Genomic DNA, 18,002 nt, shown 5'->3' on the forward strand with positions numbered 1-18,002 from the left:
CATACTTTAACAGGAAGTCAAAATCCCTAATTAGTGCACATATACTCTCTGATCTTTGATTTCCATCAGTTTTTTTGTGGTTTAGCTATATGGATAATTTAGAAGGAAGTTTCTATCACAAATTACTATGTTTCCCGGAAAATAAGACGTACCCCGAAAATAAGCCCCAGTTAAGAACGTCAGCCAGACGGATGCATTTAGTACGTTATGACAATGTTCCAGAGGATGACGTAACTGTATTTGAATAAATGTAGAATGTTGTACATGAAAAAATAAGGCATCCTCTGAATATACGCCCTCATGTGTCTTCTGGAGCAAAAATTAATATAAGATCCAGTCTTACTTTCGGGGAAACACGGTATGCGCCTCTACTCTTAAATATGGTTCTAAAAACTTAGCTGATCCCATTTTATTGTTTATTGAAAATAGATTTAGCAAATCTCTATTGATAATTTGGGAAGGTACTTAATGAAATGGTATCAAAACTTTACTTGTTTACTTGTAATTAGACTCTTGTTACTCATATGCCATTTCTCAAGTAGTTGAAGTCAGGTTTTACAAGTCTTCTTTTAGATTCTGGCCTGGTTTTGTGGTCTTTGCTGGCCAGTGGACATGTATGTGTTGCTGGTTGGCTTCCCTAAGGCGGTCTTGTGGGGAAGCAAAACACGGCAAGTGAAGCAGTATGCTGAGAACGGTGAAACTATACATGTCAAGTCGGTAGTGTTGGAGCACCTGTTACATATTCTTTTCTTTGCTGGGAATGTAGTTTAGCTTCAGAGAGGTTGGGGATCAGTGGAACTAATTTTAGACCCTTAACTCAGAACAGACTTAAATAGGGCAGAAAAGAATAAAAGCTTATTGTAGAATATTGTTGATATTTCTGTATTATGTTCAGAGTTATATCAAAATCTGTAGAGCAGTGATATATCTGTGAGGAATGTGACATTTTTTTTTTTTTAAGAAAAAGTCAGCTCCTATGTAACTGTGTAATGTTTCCTTGATGCCTCCAGTCCCCACTCTCCCCTTTTAATGGGATTATATTTGAATCATGTTTTTGAATATTGCTATACAGGAAAAATGGGTAGAATTTTTTGGCAATGCGGGGATGGACTCCTAAAGATTCTTTAAGGTCTGCTGCCTTTATATTCTCATGCATTTGACAAGAGAGTCTACAGGAAGAAGGATATCTTTTTTATTTTTTTGTATGTAGAGGCATCTAATGGCAACATTAGCATGGTGGCTGTGACACTAATATTGGAGCAATAAATTTAGCTACTTTGTATAGAAAGTAGTTGCACTTGAGCAAAGTCTATAGAGTTTATTTTGGGAATCTTGAAGATTTCCTAATGTTGATGAAAATTGAGTCTGACTTTAGAAACCTCAGGGGATAAATTGTGCTGATGATTGTTCTGAGTTGAACCTGAAGAAAATGCTGATGTGTTCACTCTTAAGCAAAGTGATTCATCATATAAACCTTATCATGGACAGGTCTGGCAGAGCAAAGAGAAATGAAGTAGGGAGTAAAAATTAAAGGAAAATGGAAATGAGAGCTATGACATACACTAGGACATTTTAGGTCTTTTAGGAAGAGGTTGCTGAGTGGCAATATTCTTTACCATCTTAATTAATGGGTAGGTTCCCATTTACAGAAAGGTAAGCTTTCTATGCCACATGCATGGAGCCCCTCACCCCTGACTCCACTGTGCTGTGCCCATGGGATTATTTTTGGACCTGTGTGGCTACCCAGTCTGCTAGCTTTCAGAACCATGGCCAGCCCTGTTACATGGTACTGTAACAGGGTACTGACATTGCTGTGCTGGGCCCTCGTGATAGTGTCTATAATATGGTACCCTTTCCAGGTGATTTTACAGACACAGGCCTCAACAATGGAATGGAACCAAAAGGCTTAATATGTGTGAAACATCCACTGGGGACCGAACAAATACCTGTGAGGTAGAGTTATCCGGGGGTGGGGAGATGCAGTCTTGTTATATGCAACTGGGGCAAGAGTCAGTGAAATTCAGTAATTACTGTTTCTGTGAGCCCATTTTTCTCCCAATGGCTTGTGAATACCATACAAACCTAGATTATGTAGGGGAAATAATATTGTGGAAGGTAAAGTCTAGAAAAAGAGTCAAAAGTTTAGTTTCTCCATTAGTTAATTTAGTTACTGTGTTAGTCAGTATTGGCTGCCATAACAAAATACCAGAGACTAGGTGGCTTAAACAACTGGAATTTATTTCTCACAGTTCTGGAGGCTGAGAAGTCCAAGATTAAGTTGCCAGGTGATTTGGTTCCCTGGTGAGAGCTCACTTCTTGGCTTGCAGACGGCAGTGTTCTCACCATGTCCTCACATAGTGGAGAGAAAGAGGAAGCAAATTTTCTGATGTCTGTTCTTAGAAAGGCACTAATCCCATCATGAGCACCCCACTCCCATGACCTCATCTACACCGAGTTACCTCCCAAGAGCCCCATCTCCAAATACCGTCACATTGAGGGGTAGGGTTTTTACCTATGAATTTTGGGGGGACAGAGTTCAGTCCATAATTGTTACGTATTTTAGGTCATCATTGAGGTTGCTAAAACCCAAAATGACTGATGTGAATTTTATGTCTCTCTGATAGAGATTCTTGAGATATTGAAATAATACTAATAATTTAAGTAATATAATTGGGATTGGTAACAAAAGAATCAGTAGACCAAAAAAGGCTTTGAGCCAATGTTTTCTCATATGGCTTGCCCAGGAATTTTGTAGACAAAATTTATTTGATAGCTAGACCGTTGCTGAGACTGCTTCTTTGTGAATGACTTAGCAGCATTTACAAAACATATATTAACATTACTGACAGCCTAGTTTTAATTTCTCCAACCTACTCTGTTGGCAGAGATCATGAAGAAGGAATACAGAATTAGTTGGGGCATATAGGAGCTACCACCTTTTTATTCTAAAGAATTCTGGGTAGCTTATATATATGATTCAAGTCCTGATAACTTTTTTTGTAATGTAAACCACTGGTAAATTATTTTCTTTCAATATTTTGAAGATGAAAGGCTAAGATACATATATTTCCCAAAAATGTCTCAGCAAATTCCAGGGTTTATTACCTCTTGCTAGCTGAAATTGATCTAATTCTGCTCCTAAGTAAGATAGTTTGGTAGTATTCTGAAATCCAGGGTCTTAGTGCTGCTGACTCTTTATAGCTGAATAATGTCGTGGCATATTAAGGATAATTGTGATAATTGACAGCTTTTCATGTGTAGGAGTTTATTAATACATGGATACTTAACTATTTTAAAAATTATCTATCTTAATGAATGCTATTTGGCTGTTTCAATTTCTTAGCTAATTTGATACCGAAAAAGTAACCATCTAATTTATCTGTCTAGAGTCTGACAGCATGTAAATCAATAGTCATTTTCTGGATTTGTTGAGGCAGAGGTAGGTTAACGCATGGAGAAAGTCTAGATCACTTGTATAGATCACTCCAAGAAAACTCAGATTCTATAAAAACAGATTCTTCAATGCAATTAATTTGAAGATGCTAATAAATGGATGGCCAATACAAGTTTTCTCTACTCTGACCCATTAAAATGGAGGCATAGACGTGTAATCAGGGTTCTTTTGGTTGCAAGTGACAAAAAAAAAAAAAAAAAAAAAAATCAGTTCAATTTACTTTAAGCTAAAAGGGAAGGGGATCATCACATATGATTGAAAAGTAACTGACATGGCATGGCTGGATCTAGGTGCTTAAATGATGGCATCAGGAACCTGTCTACCTCTGTTCTAAGTACTTCCATGTTTACTTTCTTCTCAGGCAGGTTTTTCCCTTAGGGTTGCAAGATGGCCATCTGCACTCAAAACTTTTATTACCATCTTAGCACCTTAGCATAAAGTGAAAATGTGTTTCCCAGAAGTTCCAACAAAAGGCTGACACTTAGTTACTGTTTGGCCTGGATTAGGTAAAGTGTCTGCTCAAAAATTAATTGCTGTGGCTAAGAGCTGTGGTTTTCTCATTGTACAGACCTTTATTGCAGGGGGTGGATTCAGCCTCAATGGACTTGCAAATATGAAGGTGATTCTCCAAAGGGAAATGAGTTGTTATCAGAAAAAGAAGCTAGGTTGCTGAGTCGGTGGGAGTAACAGATAGCCACTACAATGCAATGTGTGTGTGTGTGTGTGTGTGTGTGTGTGTGTGTGTGTGTGTTTTAAAGATTTATATGTATATGAAACTTTGTTTACTCAGTTATTTTCATTTCTTATAGTTATAAATGTGAAAATGAAGTTTGAAGATTTTATATATACATTTAAGTGTATTTATAGAATACTACAGCGGTCTAATCATTAGGTAAATTGTGGAAGTTGTAACAACTTTGGTGTCGACCCACAATCTTGTATCTAAGAATGAAGGAGGGAAATGAATACTTAAAATGATACACCAGTTGGTGATAGACATTAATAACTTTAAGAAATAAATACTTATTTCTTTTTGTACTTTGATTTGAGAGTTAAGACTTCACCAGATGGTGGACTTTGCCAGGAGACAATACAAAATCCAGAAGTCCTTATTTAACCCACAGAAGGGAATTTGCATATAAACTTATTGTGCTCAGTATGAATTGTTCATTATGATAACTATTTCTATTAAAAAAATTTTTATTTGGTAGCCTGCAGGGTGGCCACAGTGGGCTGCTTCCCAGACCAAAAATAAAAGGGCACAGTCAAAAATTGACTGTTGGTGTAATGAAGCAAATGTTCAATTAATTTACTTTAGGACAATTTCATATGCCATTATAATTTCTGCCTCTTCTAAAATCCAGTAAATTTATGTCTGTACTGTTCATGTGGCAATCTGACTTTTTTTTTTTAAAATAAAAGAGATTTTTTATTAGATGTGGTGGCTAAGAAATGGGCTTGAAAATAATACAACTGGGTATGAGGTCATATCACTTACTAGTTTTGTGGTCTTCGGGAAGTCCCTTAGCCTCTTTATACTCAGTTTCCCCATCTGTAATATAAGAGTAAATGAGAGAAGAACAACAGTAGATATTTCATAGGCTTCAGTGAAATAAGTAATGTAATAAATGGAACGTACTTAACACAATACCTGGTACAGCGTAACCATTCCGAAATGTTAGTTATTGCATATTACATGTTTACTATTGTTATATGTTATCCCATTTATAAGCTCCTCGAGGATATGGAAGTTATCTTAAAAATATTTTGTGTTCCTTCAACAAATACTATAGTGTATTGCAGCTACTAAAAATTAGCAAGTATTAAGTTGCCAAATGAAAGAGTATAGAACTATACTTCAATTATTGCTAAGCCTCAGGGTTTCCGTTTTGTCACACCATGTCTTTTTCCTATTTGCACTTAAAAAAGAGGCAGAGGAAAGAAGTAGAGAAAAAAATTATCATGAGAAATTGTGGCAGAATATATATTATTCATTTTTTAACTCATTGTTTTACTTATTCTTTCCCCCATCCTTTCTTGTGTAACTTCACTGTGTACTAGGCAGGTGCCAAGAATAGTTGAAATAAGGGATGAACCAGATGGTTGGCTTAGTAAAGGTGCAAAGACAAAGGACAGCAATGAATACCACACAAAGCAGTGGATAGTGAATGTCTTAATAGAAGTTCAAATTAAGTATGTGGTCCCTCGGGTAGGAGGGATTGCATCTAGCAGAGGAAAATAGCTTACCTGAAGTGTTTATTCTTTTATTTGTGGCTTACTCAACATTGAATGGTGACTGTATTTTGGTCACTGTGCAGCAAATGCAAAGATGGATGAGGGGAAGGGTAGAATAAGGGCAGTTTTCAAAACTTAAGACATTTTCCATTTCAGAATTCTTAATGTAAGCTTCCCTTTGCAAAGGGTTATGTTTTTATGTACTTGAAAATGTCCAAGGTTTATGAAGCCAGATCTAATTCATTACTGTTCAAAGTGACTATTAGGTGCAGGGTACTATGTCTTTGAGGAAGGTACGTAAAACATAGACACTGTCTTCCCGGATCTTGGTGATCTAGTTGGAGAGAAAAGTCACATCTACCACAGTTAGGTGATCATGAGAAAGCTGTACATTTGTTGGTACTAAATGAGTAAGTAGTTCAGACACAGTGCTTTTATAGTTTGAATAAAGGAGAGACTCACATTTCTGTGAATTGTTAGTATAGGTTAATGGAAAAGGTAGTTTTTTCAACTGGGCCTTAACAATTGAGTCAGAGTTAGAGAGGAGAGAAAAGAATATGAGGTTTGACAATTAAGTTCGTGAACTCATCCTAGCAAAAGTGCTACATACCTCATTGCTGAATATCACTAGGGTCACATTCGAAGTACTCCCCTTGGGAAGCTATGCACTGATGCCAGCACATAGTCCACCCTTCAAAGAAATTTTGGAACTCTTTTTCTGGAATGGTCATCAGAGCTGTCGTATTACCCTTGATGTCCTGAGTGTCATCAAAATGTCTACCTTTCAATATTTCCTTTATCTTCAGGTAAAGAAAGAAATCATTGGGGGCCAGATAGGGTGAGTAGGGAGGGTGTTCCAATACAGTTATTTGTTAACTGGCTAAAAACTGCCTCACAGACAGTGCTGTGTGAGCTGGTGCATTGTCGTGATGCAAGAGCCATGAATTGGTGAAAAGTTCAGGTTGTCTAAGTTTTTCATGTAGCCTTTTCAGCACTTCTAAACAATAAACTTGGTTAACTGTCCAGTTGGTACAAATTCATAATGAATAATCCCTTTGATCTCCAAAAAGGTTAGCAACATCGGTACAACAAGTTCGCAAACTTAATTGTCAGACCTCGTAATCTATTCTGGAAAAGTGAAAAAAGATCTGAAAATGAGCAGTATGTTCCATCATAAGAACAACTTCTGAGTTGCTGTGGGAGAAAATGTCCAACACACAAATTAGGGCCAGAATGATATCAAAGGCAAACTGAAAGGAGACTGCCCTCTGGTCAGGCATGGTGGAGAGGATTCATCTCACACATCATCTCTGACTGATGAGAGCGGCTGCTCTGAGAGCAACCAAGTTCAGGCTCCGCAGGAGTGAATGTGATGATGTGTAAGTGATGTCTGCCCTGGGTGCTGGTCGTGGGAATGGTGTGGACAGCATTCCTGCCACATACCTGCCTTTCCTTTTGTTGGCAACGGGGATTGTGGTGCCCTGGGTCTTTCCGAGCCCTGCACAGCATCACGTTGTTATCCTGGAGGTAGACGCTGGTCAAAGATAACCACATTGATGTAGGACCCTCCAGAAAATTCTATAGCTACTCAAAAAACCCAAAACTCCTTCTAACCAGAGAACAGAATAAAAAAAGAAGCAAGTCAAGGCAGATGAGAGGTATTAACTTGACTTTGATCTACAGGTTTTCTGTTCTGACAAATGTGATTAGTTAAATTTGGCAGTTTCTCTCTAGCCTTCATTCCCTTCCTCCCTGTCACCATCTCTCATTTTCTCCAGGTTCTCTTTTATGACGAAACTAGGTTAGTTATTACTTAGAATCATAATCTATTCATCTGTAATACAAGTTGATTTTCTGATGCCCTGCCCCTGTATTAAAGTGAGGCTAAAAGGGCTTCATTATTTTCCTCTTGTTCTTTTATTGGCTGTTTCCTAGAATGTAGGTAATCTTTGTGTCTCATTACTGAAGGTACCTAATTAACCAAAGTAACATAGGCAGAACTGCTGGATTTTTTTCTTTCCTACCTTGTATATTTTCAACATATAGGGACTATTAAGGCCAATATCCATGAGAGCGTTCTTTATTAGAAGCTATGCAGGTTTTGCAATTAAGAACCAGCAATTTTTAAAATAATGTAAACCTTGTATTTTAGCTACTATAATGGTCATCATCATCCTGCTTTTTAGGTGAGGAATTTGAGACACAGAGCAATTAATTAACTTGTCTTAGGTCACACCACAAGTAAGTAGCCCAGTTTGGATTCAAACCCTGGTAGTTTGGCTCCAGAGTCTATACTTTTAATCTCAGTGCAATGCTGTGTCTTGTGTTTAGCTCATTTAACCATTTGATCAAGTTATGGGGAAAAAAATGAATTCTTGACATGATTTATTAGGGAGACTCTCACTCTGCATATCTTTATGTTAAGAATGATGTTAGAAATTGGGAAGGGTATTTGCTGGCCACAGGGGATGCCCCCTCCCACAGGTCAATATTTACAAAATTGCTATGGCTTCCTACTTCTAATTCCTGGAGAAGCTTAGGAGAGCAACTGAGAAAAGAAACTGAAAAGAGTAGCAAGCTAGCTAATGACACACGATTCTGGAATTTTATCCCAAAGGGATTGTTATACTGGTTGCTCAGAGGCTGTATTTAATAAATAAGACAACTTAGGAAAGGTGCTTAAACATGGTGCCTAGAGAGGAAGACCCGGAGGTAACGTTACATCCTTCTTCCATTCCATTTTGCAGAAGTCACAGCTGAGTTGCTGTCTGATAAGAAGTGAGTCGTGTTTTTCTAATTTCAGAATGCCAGACTAGAGTAATGCTCTGTGGCTTAGAGCCGAGCCAAGATGTGTGCTGTCTGTGCAGGGGATTCAGTTATTTCAGCTTGAGAAACATTTATTCTCCTTAGAATAGAGGTGGGGATATACCCATATCATATGTTTTAGAAATGGACAAAATGTTGATTCTCTAAATGTAGACTCTTCACTTCAAAAAGCTAGTTCTAATTCCGGGATCTTTGATGTTGAATGTTGATGAACATCAATCAAATTTGTTACTGTCAGTTTCAGAACCACTATGATCAATAACTAACTATATTTTTAGTAGTGTGAACACTATACTCCTTAGAAGTGTTATCCAGATTCCAAATTTTGCCTATGGTTTCTAACCCTCCCATCATTTTTTTTCATGCCTTTCCTGATCCTCTAAAATAATTACACATCCTATTTCTTGACTGGAAAGGCCTTGTAAATGTTTTTACACAAAGTCCTGGAACTTTAGAATTTTTTCCTCCCAGTTATATTAAGAAATTTCAAATCCATTTTTTTCTAATTACAGAAGTAAAACATTGTATCCTGAATTAATATGTGTTCAGTTACTTTATTTTAATATTTTGCAAGCACAATATTATTTTGCAAGCACAACATAAACCAACAAACAAAAGTATCTATGAACAAAAGTTCATAGATACTTTTGTTTGTTGGTTTATGTACTAGTTCATTTTTTCACTTTACTAATTAATTGATTAATTAATTACTTAATGTTTGTTTCCCTTTCTAGCATGTCAACTTGATAGCAACAGGGCTCTTTTTGTCAAGTTTTTTGCTTTATCTTCAGAGCCTGAAACAAAGCCTATTTAGAGCATAGACAGTACTCAAATATTTGCTGAATGAATATATGAATGAATTGTGCACACTTCAGAATTGATAGAAAAATGAAAGGAAGAAAATAGAAGCCCTAGAAATAAACATTTAAAAGATAAGCAGTCTTTACTTTGCATAGTAGTGCAGGACCATAAAAATAACTATGCAAGCTGAAATTATGCAAAACAATCCTAATAATCAGTAGGAATAGTTACTATTATTCTTTGACTTTTAAAAAATTTTGCCAAGTCATTAAAATTGTTCTTGCTGTTGGCTATAAAGTCATTGGGAAATGAAAACATAGTAAAACTGATATTTATTTATTTACTCTAATTTAAAACATTAGAGACATTAAGATTAAAGAGACTGATTTTTCTTTTTAAATCTCATCAGAAGTAGTTTGAATACGTAGTACTTGTTTTCTTGCTGAAGTACAACTAATGAAATGGAGCAAGCATCTTTTCTATGCCCAAATTGTCATACTTCTCTATAAGTTTGGATCAGCTTCCAACATTTTATCCTTTGTGCTTTCCATGTCAAGAAATGTCTCTGAGAGTTCCTTTAATGTGTAGGTTGGTTTTTTTTCCCCAAGTGTCATTTCTTCTGGAATTTTGCTGTCATTTTCGTACAACCACTTTCCTTATTTACATTAATGAATGCCTTCACTAAGTTCCTCCACTATGCATTTAGTCTGTCAAATGGCCAATGGCAGCGTTTTCTATGTTGCCATGATCAGTTAGGGCTTCCAGAACTCCATTTACATTTGACTACAGATTTCACTTCCAGTGTCATCACTTTTTGTTTCTGTAGTGTAATCTTTGTTGGCTGCAACTCCCTCTTGTGATTATCAATGTTGTATGAGTTTATCATGGGGAGATAAGAAAGCAACACAACTACACACCTTGCTGTCTGTACAGGAAGAACTGGATAACAACTGTGTAGTGATCAATTACCGACAGACTTTGAAAGACTCATTGTGATTGGTCACTGATCATGAGGTACATGTTATTTACATAGTAATTGTGGACTAAAGAGGTAGCAGTGAAGTCTGTGCTTTATGCAATTTCTCATAGTTAATATACCATGCTAACTAAAATTTGTACTGTGTTGTTAGGGGACTAGTGCTATTTAACTAAACTGGTAACTGAAGTTCACACATATTGGAACCCTGCAAAGTGAGGGCTCCCTCGATTCCAGACTAGTGTGTGTGTGTGTGTGTGTGTGTGTGTGTGTGTGTGTGTGTTTCTTTACTGGAGTGGAATCACTTTATGCTTTATGCATATGACTTTGCAATTTTATTTATTTAATATTATATGGTATACATCAAAAAACCAATAATCTTGACTTCATGTTTTATGACTATATGGTATTTTATTGAATAGTTATACTGTAGTTTTTTAACCAGTCGTCCTTTTTGGACATTTAGGCTTTTTCTATTTTTTTCAGTAATAAACAATGCTGCAGTGGTCACCTTTTCTTGTAGCTGAGTCTTTGAGATAATGACTATTATTTATTTGAAATGAATGTCCTGTGATAGAATTACTGGCTCACAGGATACGTATACTTTTAAAACATTTCTGTATTTTTCAAAATTTCAGAGAATTGTTCCCATTTATGATCCAACCAGTGACCATAAATTTCCTAAACCCTTGCTAATATTGGACATTATCGTTCTTTTTAATTTTGCAATTTTAGTAGATAAAATATGTATCTTATTTTAATAGTTTTGATTACTAGTTAGGTTGAATATTTTTCATGGGTTTATTTGTAGTAAATATATTTTTATCTATGTAATTTTATTCTTGTCCTGTATTATAGTAGTTTTCAGCTAGTAAGAATTTTCTTGTTATTTATTTATTTTTTTGGTTGAGTACATGTATTCCTACATATTTATGTGCATATGTACACATACATATTTACATATATATGTGTGTGTGTATATACATACACACATACATATGCATATATATGTATGTATGTATATATACACACACATGTATATATCTGTGTATCTGGATTGCATTTATATGTATATAACATTCTTAGTTTTACTTAGGGATTATAAAGAGTATCTGTGGACCTTAGTTTTGTAACATGACTATCAGTTTCCAAATGCTATCCTTTTTTTTTTAAAGAAAAAAAGAATGGGAAAATAACCCATGAACTGGAGAAGATGCTAGTTAATTTTTCATTACATTATTTTCAGGAGATGGGGTCAAAAGGAGCTAGTAGGGCATTCAATTATGTGCTTCAGTGTGGTGCAAAATTTTTTTTTCCCTCAGGTGTACAATATTTTACTTGGACTTGTTTTTCAAATGCACTGAAGTGTGACTAAACATTTTTGGGTACTGCCATTATGTAAAGAAGAGGCCCCATCTTGTTAAATATTATTTCATCAACTTTGTAGTTAGCCAGTTATGGGCAGCGAGGAGCCTGTGAGGGCATGGGCGTTGGACAGAGGGAGGGTGTGTAGGAGGTGGACAGCTGGGGGAAACTCAGGATTGGGGTGCTCTGTTGCCCCCTCCCACTGTTGTAGGAAAACTGATTGGCTCAAGCTGGTTTCTGTCTAATAATTTTGGATGGGTCATAAGTGGAGAAGGAGGGAAAGTCATGTGGTTGGACCACAGCTCATCTGAGGGCTAAAGGTTCTTTGTCATATACCACACAGAACTAGAGTGTTGTCCTTTTTGAAAGTGGTGGGGCGCTGAGATACAGTTTAAAACCAAAGGAACGGAGAAGCGCTTTGATTTTTCATCTTTAGGTTGGGGACAAGGGAGGCTCAGCAAGGAAGATGTCCACTGAAAATGTGGATGGGAAGCCCAACAGCACTGGGGACAGAGGAAGAGCTTGGAGCTACAGTTTCCTCAAGGTTGTGCAGCCAGTGTTTAATCACAGTATTTTCACTTCTGCAGTCTCTCCCGCCGCAGAGCGCATCCGATTCATCTTGGGCGAGGAGGATGACAGCCCAGCACCCCCTCAGCTCTTCACCGAGCTGGATGAGCTGCTGTCCGTGGATGGGCAGGAGATGGAGTGGAAGGAGACTGCAAGGTGAGCCATGGCCGACTGTGTGCAGTACTTACCTGTGGAAACAAGTGTGGGGCAAGAGAGTTGAGTCTGTGAGTGAGCACCTTTCTCTAGCCTTAGCATTTTGCAAAACTGGTGAGCATGATGTTGGCTGGGTTAAGGAGTCAAACAATTGTTTTTCTTCTCTTTTACATTGACATGGATGCAGGAGACCCTTTATTTCACTATTCGAGCATTGTTTCATGGATCCATATTGTTATAATTTTAGCCTTAATAAGGAATTAGTAGTAAATCTCCATTCGTATGCTATTTAATAGTGAAATATTTTAGAAATAAACTCAAGTACCCAAACGAGATAGCCTAGAGATGTGTGTCCATAGTCTCCACGTGCCAAGGTATCTTGTGAGATCATGTCCGATTTATTCCCCATTCCATTAGAAGGAGGTTGCAAAGACAGTGACTGGTACCCACAAACTTGCTATTATTCCAAGTAAAAACCTGCCATCTTTTAAATATCCAGTGAAAGTAAGTAGAAGGTTTACCTGAATTTGGAATTTAGAGACCTGCATTCAATTTCAGACTGACACCTGTTAGCTACATAACCCTCAGTTTCTCAGAACTTTGTTTTCATCAATGGAATATATAATAATGCCTACTACATATAATGTATATGCACGCTGTATAGGATATGTAATATATGTAAATATAATGTACAATATGTGTCTAATTATGTCACATATACACATGTGTGTATATATGGAAATTCTTTGTAAATTGTTAAGCACTATACAAATATCTAAGGTTTTGTTAATCTCACAATAACAGAGCCTTTCTTTCCTTCCTTCTTTCTACATATATAATTAGTTATATATTCCATACTAAGTCTGCTATGACATGTAACAATTATATAATATAAAGACTTTGATATAATGCAGTTATTGGCATCTCATTTTCATCATTACATGAAGACATGAAGATTCAATGTATTTCACTTTCACAAATAGAATATTATTAAGATATGCCTTTTATCTTTTATAGGCTGTAATGTAATTCAAATCAATTAAATTGAACCAGTGTTTTTTTGAATGCATAGAATATGTTGCATACTGTTTTTAGGTACTGGGAATACACAAGTGAATATTTTCATTCTTTACTCTTTTAGGGCCTCTTTTCATGATATGGTAATAGTCTCTTATTCCATTTCTCAGCACCAATAACCTGGATATTAAAAGTCTTCCATAAAATACAGTTTTAGTTCATAAAACGTCTTCCAAAAGAAGGATTTTGAAACAAAAACTTTTACTGGTATCTTGATTTCATTCTTTCTTTTCCTTCTAACGGGAAAAAAAAATGGAGTGGGAATTGTTGACTCATACTGGTGCAGCCTGAATTAAGTGTTGGGGAGATTTTGGCCTAGTCTTTGCTTTGTTGCTAACTAGCTATTTATCTTTGGGCAAGTCATGTAATCATGCAGTCTCCCTGAGTTTGAGTTTTCTATTCTATAAAATGAGGATCATATTGGGTTGCATCCTCTCTAACATCATGCATATCTTACAGCTTTTAAAATCCCATCCCTGTGTGTATACTGTTGTAGTCAGCAGTGACTAGAAGAGCTACTTTGATTCTTATTTTTATCTAAAAATTCTGTGTGAGTACCTACATAGAGTAGAATTCAGATACGACATTCTGTTTTTCTTTTATTCAAATAAAGACTACACTTTATTTTATATGACCCCTGGTCCCAGAAATGTGGACAGATCAGTTTACTCTATAGGTAATTCAACATTGAAAGAGATGGACACAGTGTTTTCCTTTAAGTTTCTTAAAGGAGTAAGATGGTCTTGAATACTTTACCATCCTTAAAGGCTTTATTTCCTTGTGAATGTGTGTGTCATTTGGGTGATGTCATTAGTCCCTGAGAGACTATACTGTTGGAGAAGAAGTGTGTTGAGAGTACACCATGTGTTGGGGGTGGGGGGGCTGTCCAGGAAGAAACATATGTATAGTCTACACTCTATAACTTCTCCTATATAGGACTTGTCACAATTATTATTAATTAAGCATACATGTGGTATTATTGTTTCTGTTTTATCTCCCTGATTACACTAATTCCTCTGAAGGCAGGGACCACCATGTCTGTTTTTAACTATTGTATTACCAGGGCCTTGCTGTGCATGGATACGTGATAAGTGCTGAATAAAATTTTTTGTAGGTGATTAGTTGAAAACTGATTGCCTTAGAAACAGCATACACATAATACTTTCTTAGAAATATTACTTGATCAAATTTGGAGTTCTGTAATAATCCACCTGTTTCTGATTGATGGACAGCTGAATGACAGACCCAAGGTGCCCAGTACATCATTGATAATGATGTTTCAAACTAATTCATCAATATGCTATGCCATCTGCATTTAGTTTTCTAGCCCAGACTTCTTGCTTTATTTGGTAGGAAACAAATAATTGAATGGCTAATAGGCATCTCAAAACAACATGTGTAGAACTGAACTTCTGATTTACCCACCTCAGATAATACTCCTACACACTTCCCTCCCCACCACAATGGATAACTCCATTTTTCTAGTTGCTCAAGTCAGAAACATTGGAGTCTTCTTTGACTCCTGTCTTTCTCTACACCCCTTATATGATCCACTGGTGAATCCTATCTATTTTACCCTCAAAGATATATTCAGAATCTCACCATATCTCACATTCAGTACCACCACCACCCTGGTCCAAGCCACCATTATCTCTCACCTAGATTACTGCAAAAGCTTCTTAATTAGTCCACCTCTCTGCACCTGCCCTTGCCTCCCTCATGAACTGTCCACCGGGATCTCTTTGACCTTGTGTAGTTCTCTACCTCTTGTTCGCTCTGCTTCAGCCTCCCTCGCCAGTCATGCTCCTGTGCCAGGGACTTGGCCCTTCTGTCTGAAATGCTCTCCCTGCCACATCCCCACAGTTACCTACATGGCTCGTGTTTTTTTACCCCCTTCAGGTCTTTATTCAAATACGACCTTCTCAGTGACTGCCCTTTCTACAATGGAAATCTTCTCCCAACACTCTCTGTCCCCTCTCCTCCATCATTTATGTCCTTAGTACTTCGCAGCGTTGAGCATATCGTACCTCTAATCCTTTCTTCCCAATAAAATCAAAACTCCATTCATGAAGGCAGGAATTTTTGGTTGTTTTGTTCACAACTGTAGTCCTAGTACCTACAAGTACCTGGCACACAATCCATAATCAAGAAATATGTTTCAATAGAATGAATGGAGAAATTGAACCTTGATTCTTAGTTTGTTGCTCCACTTAAATCCTGCAGGGAGGTTTGGAGGTGATTGTACCTCAGGAAATGATTCAGATTTTCAGTGAATTTTACTTCCTGCAACATACTCTGCTTCAGAATGTTTTTGCAGTAATTTTTGACTGCCATTTATGATGTCCCATTTCCAGACATGATAGGGAATCCTCCCCCGCCACCGTGGAAAGCTCTGAAACCTACCAGACTAATAAAAAAGTGTAGTGCTTAGAAGATATTTGCTTTATATATGAAAAATGTGGCATAAATATTTTTCTGGCTAACTTATAAAATTGAGAATTTTTTTTGATTTGTGTGTGTGTGTGTGTGTGTGTGTGTGTGTGTGTGTGTGTGAAAACCTTAATTAACAGACTATTTTGTTCCATAGAGAACTAACCCGCCGGACTTCTCCTGTTTAATGTAGTTTGTACTATAAGCCCATATCCCCACAGAACACAATCCTACCCCTTTTAAACTCTCCCTTTTAATGTTTAGTACCTTTGGTTGAATGCTTTGATTTCACCAAGAATATCCTATATTGAATCTTAGCATTGCTGTAGTTTCAGTCCTACTTCAGGAGTTCAGGTTTGCTCTGTGTCTCAAAAAATAAAGAGAATGATTTCAGTAGTAGAAAAAATATCCCCATTTAGGTCTTGGAAAGCACAGTAGTCAGGTAAAACTATGAACAAGGGAAGCCTTTATTTACGTGAATTTTGAAGTACAGCTATCTCTACCACTCTCTTTTTTTCACTTCTTTTTCCTGCTCTTCCCTTTCTTAAAAATTAGAACTTTGAATTTTCACTGGCTCTTCCAACATAGAGCACAAGTCGAAGACTGTGCAAAGGGTAGAATGATCAGACCTGAGAAGTGTATATGGTCAGTGGAATACAGAGAACACTGTTTTAAGGAGTAGTCCTAAGTGTTAAGTCATTAGAATATTGACATTTAGTAAGGTAGCAGTAATTATCATAGACTATTTGGTATCAGGGAAGAAGCTTATGTTCCTCATTAACAATTTCTGGATAGCTAGGCATTAGTTAATGGATTCATGAAGCAAACTGGTAAACGAATAAGTCATGGTCCAGCTTTGATGATGGCCCAAAGCCAGGAAGAAGGGCTACCACTACCCCCTGCCACCCCCCAAACTCTTTATTTCAGTTGGTGATGTCTATGCAGAAATCATTATTGGCTTTCACTTTCCCTTCAGCAACTGTTCAGATGGGCAATGTTATAAGACTATATGTTAAAGATTACTCCCCCAATGTGATTCACATTTCACTGCCAAATAAGGAACACCATCACAAGTTTCAACAAACAAAGCAAGCCAAAAAAGGAAAAGGGTATTGATGTTTCACTTTTAATGGAACAGCACAAAGGAACAGCCATTTGTCTTTCTGCTCTGCACACTGACCTGACATACCCCTGGACAACCTGGTTCCAGGGCCTGGCCACCAAACACAGACACGTGCACTTACCCTGGGGGTTTGGAGAGGGACCACTGTCTTCGCAATCTCCACTGACCTCTATCTTTCCTCTACTGGATTACTTTGGAAAATTCCATTCAGACCATGTTTATTTTTTCGGTAAGAAAAAGTCTGAAGGAAAATAAGTTTAATCACTTGTGTAATTATATGTAGTTACAAAATACATATAACTTTTACAACAACATACACAGAACTTTATGTAACTTTTATATAACTTTTATAAGTATGTATACATATAACTTTATAACCTTTATACATACACATAACTTTTATATAACATTTATAACAACATACATATAACTTTTGCAATAACTTTCACAGTTGATCTAAAAATTTAAGAATTCTCCTTAAAAACATCTCTTATGCCAGATACACACTAGCACTGGCTGCTTTTTTATGTGTGATGAGGCACTTATTAGTTAGCAAGAAATTTTATCATCATTTTGATAGTTTTATGAAGTTGGAGTATAATCTAGGGTGAAGGTCATGTCTATTTTCCACAGTAAAACTGGCATGTTTTTAAGTTAGAGGTCTTGTCTTTTCTTAATTATATTTAATCATATGATTGGAAAATTGCAAAATTCAGTGATTCCCAGTGGGCCTTCTGTTTCTTCAACAAGCGAGTTGAAATACTGTTTGGTTGGCAGTCACTCAAAGTGTGTTAAACTTCAGTGTACTTTATCATTATTCTTCTAAGACTTTGGAATAAATAAACTTCACCTAATAAACTACTCTTCCAAGGTTACAACAGTTTTATAATTGCAAGCATTTGAAAAGCCAACTTCTGAAATTAATTTTCCTGTAACATGTCAAGTACCAAGCAGAAGGAAAAGTAGGAAACTTACCGCTAATATATGGTTATTCC

At 36.7% G+C, this 18,002-nt stretch overlaps 1 protein-coding gene across 8 annotated transcripts in view; it reads left to right on the forward strand.

The window, feature by feature from the left end:
- The window catches only part of SLC4A4 (solute carrier family 4 member 4), a 343,883-nt gene that overhangs the window by 130,158 nt on the left and 195,723 nt on the right, over positions 1–18,002 (forward strand). For all 8 annotated transcript variants that reach the window (XM_019757100.3, XM_088791346.1, XM_074324475.2 and 5 more), the window contains one exon: positions 12,245–12,380. In XM_019757100.3, the coding sequence (XP_019612659.2) occupies positions 12,245–12,380 (136 nt within the window). The remainder of the gene's footprint in view (positions 1–12,244; positions 12,381–18,002) is intronic.

This window comes from Rhinolophus sinicus, chromosome 1 (genome assembly GCF_057876585.1).
Source record: "Rhinolophus sinicus isolate RSI-liver-muscle chromosome 1, RSI-T2T, whole genome shotgun sequence".
Lineage (NCBI taxonomy): Eukaryota > Metazoa > Chordata > Mammalia > Chiroptera > Rhinolophidae > Rhinolophus > Rhinolophus sinicus.